At 31.8% G+C, this 11,703-nt stretch overlaps 1 protein-coding gene across 1 annotated transcript in view; it reads left to right on the top strand.

Moving 5' to 3' along the window:
• Smp_140800 (notch) overlaps positions 1 to 11,703 on the top strand; it is a gene marked incomplete at its 3' end in the record, with an annotated part of 79,391 nt that overhangs the window by 57,989 nt on the left and 9,699 nt on the right. The window contains exons 12-14 of the mRNA XM_018793580.1: positions 8,594 to 8,774; positions 8,904 to 8,934; positions 10,351 to 10,662. Coding sequence (XP_018648078.1) covers positions 8,594 to 8,774; positions 8,904 to 8,934; positions 10,351 to 10,662 — 524 coding nt within the window. The remainder of the gene's footprint in view (positions 1 to 8,593; positions 8,775 to 8,903; positions 8,935 to 10,350; positions 10,663 to 11,703) is intronic.

The raw sequence follows: 11,703 nt of genomic DNA, 5'->3' as shown, positions 1-11,703 counted from the left end.
GATTAACTTCACCCCATTGCACAAGCAAGTGGCTATCAGGACTCAGTAGCTGAGTGGATAACGCAATGGCGTTTGAAGTGAAAGGTACTGGGTTCGAGTCCCAGAGTGAACATCAACTCTGAGATGCAGGTACATCTAGCTGACCAGTCCCAAATAGGATGAAACGCGCGTCCTGGATTACACTGCTAGCCACTATCCATCTTTGCTTACAATATCTACAAGTTTGACTAAGCAAACAACCAATCATTATCATCCCCGCCCACGCATCAGTTATGCTTATTTCCGAATCGTTTCATAAGACATTATTAGTCCAGTAAGAATATTTTGAACTGATAATTTGGATTTCCAATACTGTTCAATACTGATTTTAAAATTTTATCAATAAAATTACCAGCCGAATCCCTGATACATGAAGTTACAATTAGAGAAGGAAGTGTGGATTTGTGAAACCAAAAAATCTATATAGTAATTAAGTAACTCCAGATCTGACTAAAGACAAGGAGTGAATACATTTGCATCATTTTGGATGATTCTGAGGAATGTCATTCAAAATATTTAACCACTGATCTCAGTCATCATACAGGTAGTCGTCACTCACTTACAAGGAACTGTTCTACAGTCAGCGTGATCATAGAGTGATGTGATGTCTTTGTAAAGCTACCTTCAACTGGCTCATAACGTGCTCTTACATCATTCATCATCACTTGTTGAGGTCATTGGTGGATGGGGATATGTAATACATGTCGTAACTAGCTGAGTGGATGAAGAATCTCTATTTAGTCAATTAATTCGCTATCCTTATCTAGTACTGCGAATGTAACCTCAGAGTTGTTATGTTGATGGTCTCAACACAAATAAGCAATAGTGTGAAGGGATCTACTATTGAATGCTAGTAACCTAAGAATACCCTTTACTTTTTAAGGTTACAACCATGAGTAGAACTGAGCAAACTGCTGTACTCTATACTCATCCTTTAGTTGACAGACGGATGTCATACCCACACCATGACTGCCGCAAGTTGACAAAGGTCAACCGCGTGCGCATATCAAGTTTTCTTCAGAACTAAAAGAATTGACAAACATGACTTTGGCTACTATTCAGTATTCAATAAATTGTAAGTATCTGAATCACATATGAAGTCAGTTGAGGCCTAACTATCTCACTGATAGATAAGGTCTCAATTAATGAAGGTGAGCGACTCAGTGAAAGTCCCACAGAGAACATCAGTCTTTCTAAGCTTACAGGTACGTCTTGCTGACTGGTGTCATCCAACACGAAAGCTAGATCCAGACTATCCTGTCGACTTGCATCTCGCGAACATTTAGTTTCTGACATTCTTCGTCACGAAATAAAAGCAACTATTTACATAGTCACTGGGAAGTAAAGAGTACTTAAATGGTTAACTTTTTCCTTCTTCGTTTGAAGCTCTCCATTAGTATGCATAATCATGACAATATATAGTTTATATTTGATGATGACGACTATGATGACATCCTCAACCACCTCATCAAATTTTAATGCTATCTATTTACGGATGGAAGTTCACCAGTGATATAGAGTAATTATTGTTTAACCACCACCATTAAGTGAAAATATCATCGATATCCACTTGATTTTGCTAACATAATACAGTACAATTAGTCAATGAATCAATTTATAACTAGGCAATATAAACCTCATTTGACCATAATCTCATAAATTTTATTTAATTATCAAAGGAGACAAATAACTCACTTTCTGATAGATTTTCTATTTTCTTGTCTAAACTTGTAAATTTATATAAAAATTAGAGAATAATTTATTTACACTTATAAGGATAATGTAAATAAAACTTGAATATGAATACAAAATAACATCTCTTTCAATTTACAAATCATGATATTAATACCAAAAAAGAACAACAAAATAACGAAACCGTACATATTGTTCATCTGGTAATTCATGTTTCCACTGCACTGTTTCATGTTCATTAATAGTAGTAATATTTATGTTAGTGTACTACATATCATATGTCTCCGTATAGTGATAATGAAGACTAAAAGTCATATCAAATACATAACTGATTCGTTATATATATATATATATGGATATACTCCTAAATAATTAATCATTGAAAGTCGATTTTTATTTATAATATATGCATGAAAATTGAAAGCTATGATAAAGTGATTCTTTGAAATAAAAAATCCTAGAATTTGTGAAGAAAATTTTCATTGGTACGTGTAGTAACAATATCTTGATAGATTTCATATATGTGTATCAATTGAACTCGTCCTATTTGGTACTCGCCAGTTAGATTTACGTACATCTCAGTGTTAATGTTCTCAATGAGACTCAATATCAATGTCTTGCTTTAAACGTCGAACGTATTATCCATTGAGCTACTAATCCCAGATATTTGTCGTCATATGGGAAAAAAGCACTGAACATGTAACTCTTGTTACAATATACTAAGTTTATATTGTTTAAAATCATAATGTGTGCTGACAACCTTGTAGGATAGTTCAGTCACTAGATATCATCACACAGGACATTATTTAATGTCATCTTGGAGTTGTTTAAAAAGTTCACATCATATTTAGAACAATCATTTATGAATAAAGAAAATTCTTTTTAGTAAATTCTCACTAGGTTCTACAATTAAAAATTCAAACTAATGTTTTAAAGGCAAATATATCTTTTAAAATTACGGTAATACAAACTCAGGATTATTGACAAAGTGAATATGGGTGAAAATAGCAGAAGCATGTGGTGTTTATCTGAATCAGGTTATAGTTCAATTTAAGTTATTCTGATTTGTAACCGTACTATTATTTTTCTAATTATATATGATCTGTATCAGTAATCATACATTTTCAAGCGATCCACAATCTGAAAACATACTGATCAGTTCAAAAACTTTGTTTTTTCTTGAATTTGCGTATTTCTTTATAAGAACAACAAAAATAGTAACAACAAAACCTCCCTTCTCAAATTACAACAAAATTGCTATCAGTGACAAGTACCATACAGACAGGTACAGGTTATGAAAATCACATTCGACACTATGCTGAAAGTATACTTTGCTGACAACCTTCAGCGACTCTTAAGACAACCTTGAAATTGATTCTATTGAATCAAAATACAGTTGATACAAGCAAGTAATTTATTACATAAAAACTCAAAATGATAAGGTATATGATAAGTTTAGGTCATGGTAATGAGTAGCCATATCTATGAATATGTACACAGCTAGTCCCATAATTTCATATGCTAAGAACCTTCAAAACTATCTTTATAATCCTGCAAATTATGTCAAAATGTCATATTAATTAACACTTTTTAGTATGGGTTTGGGTGCCGGCTCAGTGGTTTAAGAATTAAACGTCCACACGCCAGACCGAAGATCCTGGATTCCCGTCCAGAGTGAGGGGTCGTGAATGCACATTGTTCAGGATTTCTATACTAGGATAAAAGACGCATCCAATCCTCCCAAGTTTTCCAAGGTAGTCTAACATTGATCGGTTTATGATATCACTGAATTTTCATTAATAATATTATGTGAAGTATTATTCACTTTCTCATCTTTATTTTAAGAATCGCACAATTTCATCCACGGTACTTGACTCCAACATATTTATTCATTTTAAGCATCCACATATCTAAATACTGGTAGCTTCTACTTATTGTCTAACGAGTTCTTATTAGATACAACTATTCATGATCACATTTTGAATTTTACATAACATTTACGGTCTCAACCGATGCATTAGCTGCCTTTTTAGACCTTTTGGGTTTGTCAGTAAAGTACATTTTTGCCGACCTTATTAAAATGTTACACCTAACACCATCATTGTTTATTAATGAGTTTTGATGTGTAAGAATATATATATATATATAAACAACTGTTTAGTTGAACGGTAGTTTTTAGACTTCGAAAAATGTGTTATCAAATACTATTTGTGTGATTAATAATAATGTAGTTCGATTGTATTGATCAATTATCGAATTTTGACGGGATCATTTATCATTATTGCAAAATATGTTTTGTTTTTTTTCATTAAAGAAGATTATAGTAATAATTAATTAACTGAAAAAAGCTAATCAATTTAAAAATGTCTTCGATTTCTACCTCCTCCTCTCGCTATCATCTCCTCTTCTCACCTTACACCACCTTATCTGGAATGAATGAATGTTTAAAAAAGAGTTATCCATTAATAATAATAATAATAATAACTATTGTTATTATTATTACTATGACTATTAATCATTATCGACATTATGTCTGTTTAGACAATAATTTATTAATTTTCTCGGCTATCCTTACATTTTTGTTTCGCTCTCTCTCTCTCTTTCAGTTTTATATTATACTCTGTATTCCAGGTTTTTTTAACACCAAATATTAGAAAAGTGGACGCTTTTGTTGTGCGTTCGCCTATTTGGTGTATATCCTACTTTCTTTTTATCTTAGTCAAACTTTCTATCATTATTATAATTCTCGTTGAAATAGTATTATGCCTTCAATTGTTGCTGTATATAAATACATCCGTTCAATTCTTTGACCTTATGATTAGTTATAAATGAGTTTCTACATTCATGTACATGTCTGTATGTGTCCAATTTCTTGTCGACCATGAATTCATTCAATGTAAATAGTTTCTACTCTTATCCCCTTTGTTTTTTTCATCAAAATCACATGAATTTTGTTTTTTTTTGTTGATTTTGTTATTTGGGATTAGTCATTTTATTATTCTGCCTCTATTACTACTACTAATATTGCTAATAATAGTAGTGTGTTAAAAAGAGGCAAACAAATGAATGTATCTAGACAATGAAATATTAACAGTTGTCCTTTTTTCCAATAATAATTTTTATCATAAAGTCTAATAAAAAAGTAAATAGCGGTAGGAAGACAAGATTGACAAGCGTGAATAAAGGTAATGATACAATGTTAAGAAGATAATTCCAAGTAAAATAAAATACCAAAAATATTCATTGTGTAAATTATTTATAGAAATAAAATAAATTTTTTGACTTATTGGGAATTATCAGAAGGGGGTTTTGTAGAAATTTTAGTAATTTTGTATAGTTGAGATCATGAGTCAATTGAAGCTAGACCACCATGGAAAACCTGAAAGCACTGGACGACCGTTTTGTCCTATTGTGGGACCCCTCAGCAGTGTGCCTACACCATCTTGCCTCGCGAGGGAATTATTAGTTTGTACATTATAAGATTTGAAATCAAGAAATTTGGTAGAGCATAATTTTATATAAAAATATTTAACAGTTGATGAGACTATTTATTGTAATATTCATTGACATAAATATTGTTTACTTTGTTTATTCCCCATAATTAAAAAATTACAATTAATTTCTGGAATACCAAATAAATATGATTGATCAATTAGTGAGGTTGTAAATCTTTATTGACTTTAAATGTTTGGGTATATGTTACATGTTACAGCAGTCAAAACCTATTCATAAGATTTGTCCGTAAAGTTATTAAATGTTGGAAAATGTTTTAGCGCAAAATAAAGATTGTGGGAGTGTTTTGTTCATTGATCTGGATGATTTAGTTGTGTTTTATTATCTTGAGGAAGCTTATTTTGTGAAGATATTTCCTCATTTTTAAATAGTGAGTAGTATGTTAAGATAGTCTGATTTCCATATCTTCAAAAAGTCATTAGCTATTGGTTTAAGATGTACCAGTATGTATGGACTTCCTTGTGGAGGTCATCAAATTAGTCTTTACATACAGATATTGAGGCCTATCGGGATACCATTCAAAATTCGTCAAAGTGATACAGATGTATTCTTAAACTGTCTATTATCAATTCATAATGAAGATTTCTAAGATAAATCTTAAATAGGAAATATTTTACTTTGTTGGGTTTATATACTACTTATTTAGAGTGCTCAACCAGTAATAATCAGCTTCAAATAAAACTCGAATTTAGCGTTTAATTCCTTACGTAAAATGTATTTTTTATTATTGTTCTGTTGTTTCTTATCAGTGATGTTGATTCATTAGAAATGGTCATATTTCGCTGTTTACCTCTTCATTGACAATTCAAGGTTAACCTTTACGTTCTTTTTTCCGGAAAAGTTGTCCACAACACTTACCTCGAAGTACTATTTAAACTTAACAGTTTAATATGGACTGAAATTAGTTGAAAGAAATATTGAAAATAAAGGAGAGAGTCAATTAAGTATTTCGTCTTACTTTTTACGCTAGATTAATGCAGTCCACATTCATAATCCAATACATAGAATTAAATGTTAGGTGTTCAGGGAGTAGTCGATAGGAAACCCTGGACCTAGGTTTCAGGTTTACTGACACCCGTCAGTAAGACATACCTGTAACCTTGAAAGGACTAATGTCACCTGCAGGATTTTCACTGAGTTACCTTCATTATCTGAGACGTTATCTATCAGTTTCGTGGGCATCTTACACGTGGAACCGATCCCGCGTGTAGTCGTTGTTGTGATTTTACGTGCAATCTGGAATAGGGAAGAAACAGTTATTTCTTCTGATATTAGTTCCTGATTTAAGGAAATTACTTTTAAATTGTACATGAAAAAGTCTTCACAAAATGCATGTATTCCAATGATGATGATAATAATATGATTTATCTACCCAACTCCTTTGTTACATAACTGTGCAGATAAATGACAATGCCCGTATGGCCAAAGTTTAACCTTTTTTCTGTCATTATTGTAAAAGATGGAAATGGAGAAAATAAAGTTATTTGTTAACTTAATTATACAAGGAAATAATGACATTTTTCAAGATAATTTATAGGAGGTTTGTTAATTTTTGTGAAAGATTAATTTTCTGTACAACATATCTCAGAAGATAGATTGTCCATTTAGTAAACAGTAATATCTTACACATTTTTTCTCTAAAAAAGGACGAAAATAGATAATCAAAGAATAGATATTTTACTTATTCTCTAGAAAAAAATAGAATTGAAGGATTGGAGTAGAAAAACGAAGAAAACTAAATGAATAATAATGAAATTAATCACTGTCACAAGTCATACACAGTTAAAAATAACTGACGTTCATAATTCTGAATAACTTGATCTCATTTACAAATACACTGGAATTATATATAGTAGTGTATGACAGTAGCTCAATGTAATTCGTTAGATAAAGTACAGAATATTTCTGAATAAGATTTAAACAAATTTAGAAGTATAAATCAATGAAAACTAGTAAAGTTCATTGTAGTGTAACGGTACATGCATTCCTAAAGTCTATAGTTCCACAGGTATCCAACATCGATGCTTATCATTTTAGTTTTAATAAATTAACTAGTTGCAGAAGGGTTGTCAAGCATCTAAGTCTTTTCTTGTTACCACTCACACAAAACATAAACCAGTTTTGAAGTTTCTCACTTGTCCACCTATGTGCCTTATTTAATTAGTATATTATGTTTTCCCACCATTACCAATTTCATGTTTACCGATTTTCCACTGGGTTTAATGCATATAATTTGAGTGTACCATTTCAAATGCTTGATATTAGTATTGCTAAATTCTAATATCGTCTCTTTAAAAAAATGACTAATGACTGAGTTATAGGCGTTCAAAGTGATTACACATTCCAGTCTCTAAATAGCCTTAATTTTCTAAACATCTTTCGTATTTAATTTGTTCTACTTTGGAACTGTATGATAGTATGAACACTTTTTTGTATTGATCATGAATCAATTCAGTAAGCTGAAGAAACTAAAAAAAAATTGGGTTGTTCAACTTGTTTAGAATTTTAACTTTGATAAGTTATTTGAAGAACCTAAATATTTTTAATTTTCTTTATCTCGAAAGTGAATATTAGTGGTCTGTTTGTTATTTACATCTGTTCTCACTAACCAGTAGAAGATGTATAATAAACTTATTTCATATTGCATCATAATCATTATTTTCTGAAATACAACGAAATCAACACTTTAGTTATTCATTACAACAATAAAACTAATAAGGATCCATTCAATACCACTGTTGACCAGAAGAACCTTTGTTTCACTCCACTCATGATTCGGTATGTGTGTGTACATTTTTAAGTAGCCCTTAAAATCTATGGTGAATTAGTTGTCCAGTACTCTAGCGTTTGTTAAGTTCTCCTCTGTATTTAATGTCTGTTCATAATATCATATAAGCTCTATATATAATTCATTTTCATTGAAATCATGAACCAATCAATGTTAGACCACCATTAAAGTCAGGAAGCACTGGACAGACTTCCTGTTCTAGCGTGAGACTCCTCAGCAGTGGGTATCCCAAACCCTTCACGTTGGATCTGAACCCAGGACCTTCGGTCTGGCGCGTGAACAATTGACCCTTAAACCATTGAGCCGGCATCCAACAGTGTTAATGTCTAGCCTTAATCAATCCACAATATTACTTGACCATCTTCTATTGTCTTCAGTGAGTAACTGCCCTATATCCGGCACATTTTAACTTCTTACTAGAACTCTGGGGATTTCCTCTCAAAGCTAGTCACTAGTGAACACATGCTAATTATCAGTTATTTATTTTACTGTGATAATGTATAAACAGAAACAAAACGATTCACCTGCTATTGGCTATTTTCTTATTCTGCATTATTTTAGGTGGACCTTGTTTTCATAATGTGGATTTTGCAGCACAATTTCTTACAGCCTATATGCACACTCGTAATCATAATTTATTACAAACTATCCTCACTGTACAATCAGTTCGACCTGATACATCATCAACATCGTTATTTGAAGAGGAAAAACGAAGTCGTTATAGAATTATGGATATATCAATGTATATCACATCATTATTAATTTGTATATTATTTTTAATATTTTTATTCGGTGTGTTATTTACTGTGAATCATTTTCAACGTCAACGTGCAAATTATCACTTACGCTCAACTGGATCATTTCATGCTAGTGGACGTTTAGGACAAAAAATGATTAAAAAAGTTAGTTTGTTAAATAGTTTTTATTCATCTTACACAATGGAAACACTGAATATTTGGTATATTTTAAATGGTAGCCAACAGTAAAACCTAAGTCGGTTTCTTTTAACCTATATGTGTTTGAACATCAACACAGAGTTAGAGGTACACAACTAGCCCTAGTCCAAACTGCAATCAATCTATAAAGGTAGGCAATACCAGGGTATCCGCTCATGCTGTCCAACCACTATTAGAGATTGATCAACCTTAGTTCCAAATGTCAACAGCATCAAATAAAAACACGAAGAAATATCAACTAATGCACAGTAGTTTGTTCATGATAAAAATGATATATTTTATAATTATCACAGTGTTGTGGAAAAATAAAATTCCGATATTTAGTGGCCTTGTTTCAATCGCTTCTTCAGAGAACGGTGTTTATGTAACTCATTATGTAGAAATGATGGTTTATATGAGGTGATAAAACATTAGAAATTCATCGTTCTATTCATTGAAATATCATGAATCTGCCGTTCATTTCATTAATAAGTTACTCAATATTCAATCCATTTGATACATTTTTTTTCAAAAAAAGACAGTTTCCTTTCGTTATCATTAAGGGTGATGCATGTTAAATTTAGTGAACAAATAGTTATGGTGATAAACGATTAAAGGATTTTAATCCTTTGGTCTGGTCTAGTCGAATGTGGAGGATGGTCGTCAAAACGTGTCAAAACTGATGGCAATAAGCTTCTTGATTGAATAGCTCTTATGTTCACTCAACGGATATCAGTTTATGATGAAAGTATCTTTTAAATAATACGTAAAATTACTGAACCTAATTCACTAATAATCGTGAGCTAATTCATGATTAGCGTCAACAGTTCTTGTATGCGAATTATAACCATTAGAGTTCGGAAACCACCTAACCGCTTTTCCTGCCCAGTTCCAGCCCATAATGAGCGGTATAAAATTCACTAAGATAGCATTTGTAAGACATTTCCAGACCACCGAACTCAGTATTTCAAGATGATGCGAACAATTGGACGCACACATCCGGATCTTGGTATTACTAACATATTATTGTCTCTGCGCATGAACAATTCTTTAAAGACAAAACTGGCCGAACACAACGTTTTCAAACATCCGGAATAGTAAACGAATTGTGGGATCAAGCAACTCCGCCTAACCCCACTTATAAACTTAAGTAATGAGGGTTACAGTGGTTGTATGCCCTCACTCTGCCTAAAATGCTTGTATGTATAAGCCTCTCACAATGTTGACAAACGTCGCAAATAAAAACAATTGATCAACAGAAAAGTAATGATGATCGTAATTGAGATGAAAGTTTACTCTAAACTTTTAAAAGATAAGATTTCATTTCAAATTTATTTTGTTCTATTGACCTAAATCTATATATTTTAATTGTTTTATTTTCAGGTTCTTAAGGCAAAAATTTGGTATCCAAGTCCTGGCCTAGTCCGTAATTCACGAATAGTTCATAATTCACCGAATAATTATAATAAACCTTCAAAATTCACTGATGATCCTACTAAGTATTTATCATTAAAGCTACCAACGCTGGAACAGCAGTCAATAACTACAACAACAACGACTACTTCATGTGACGAACAAATAAATGATGTAAACATTAAAAATAAATCTGTTAGTGAATTAGAGAAATGTTTAGATATGCTACAAGGTAGAGCTTATGATACTACACTGTCTTGTACAATGACGATTGATAATAAAGTGAGTACTAACCAATCCTTTATGATACCATAAATCTTCAAGGATTAAATATATATTTCTAAAACGTTCTTTGAACGATCACTGAATAACATCAACCAGCTATGAATAGATTTACAACTATAATATTCAACCCTGTAAAATGGACTAAATTTACTTGGTAACGACGATAAGAATATAGTCTGTTCATTCTCTTTATTTCTCAGATTATGGTGATCTATTATTGGGATTTCGGTTTATTTTGCTCAGCAAAGTTAATCACCAAAGAAACCCATTGTTATCGTCAAGTTAAGTAGACTTGTTTAATTTGACGATAGTTTTCATCACAGACTGATGTCTGCTGAACAAGTTCATCCTAACCTTTAACTAAATACTATTGAGTGGAACAGAAAACAGTCGTTACGATAAAGGATATTATTAGTGTTTACAGGTTGTTGAGGAGATTGTCTAGTTTGAAGTTTCACGTCACTTTTCTTAAAAATACAATTGAGAACATAAAACAACTGGACATCTGTTTCATCTTAGTATCAGACTCCACAGTTGTGCGCTGATAGCGAGTCTTGAAGGTCTTGGGTTTATTATAAGGTGGGGTCGTGGATGTCCACTTTGTCCACCAGGACAAAACAACTGTCCAGTGTTTCTTAGTTTCCACTGACTATCTAACCAATACCATCCCCCTATTTGGAGCTTTAGATTCATAGCTTTTTTATTCTTAATTGGATGATCAAACACTTGAGGAATGCGAATAGTTTATCGTCGTTGGCCCTGATTAACCGAATTTACAAACTGCTTTTTAGATTGCAGTTTTTACTTCATTTATTGCCTTTGTTGTTCACCCAGATTTCTTCTAGTGGTATAAATATTGTTGAATAAGATATTTAGCTTTTGTTCTTGCATTTTTGAGCATTCATTATTCTCGGTGAATATATATATATATATATATATATATATATATATATATATATATATATATATATATCCAGGATGGTGTGACTGGCAGAGCGCAAAGAACAAGGCATTCCAAGAATTCTGGGATTTTTTTAC

Source organism: Schistosoma mansoni, chromosome 1 (genome assembly GCF_000237925.1).
Source record: "Schistosoma mansoni strain Puerto Rico chromosome 1, complete genome".
Lineage (NCBI taxonomy): Eukaryota > Metazoa > Platyhelminthes > Trematoda > Strigeidida > Schistosomatidae > Schistosoma > Schistosoma mansoni.
This window is presented reverse-complemented; position numbering and strand designations above follow the sequence as displayed.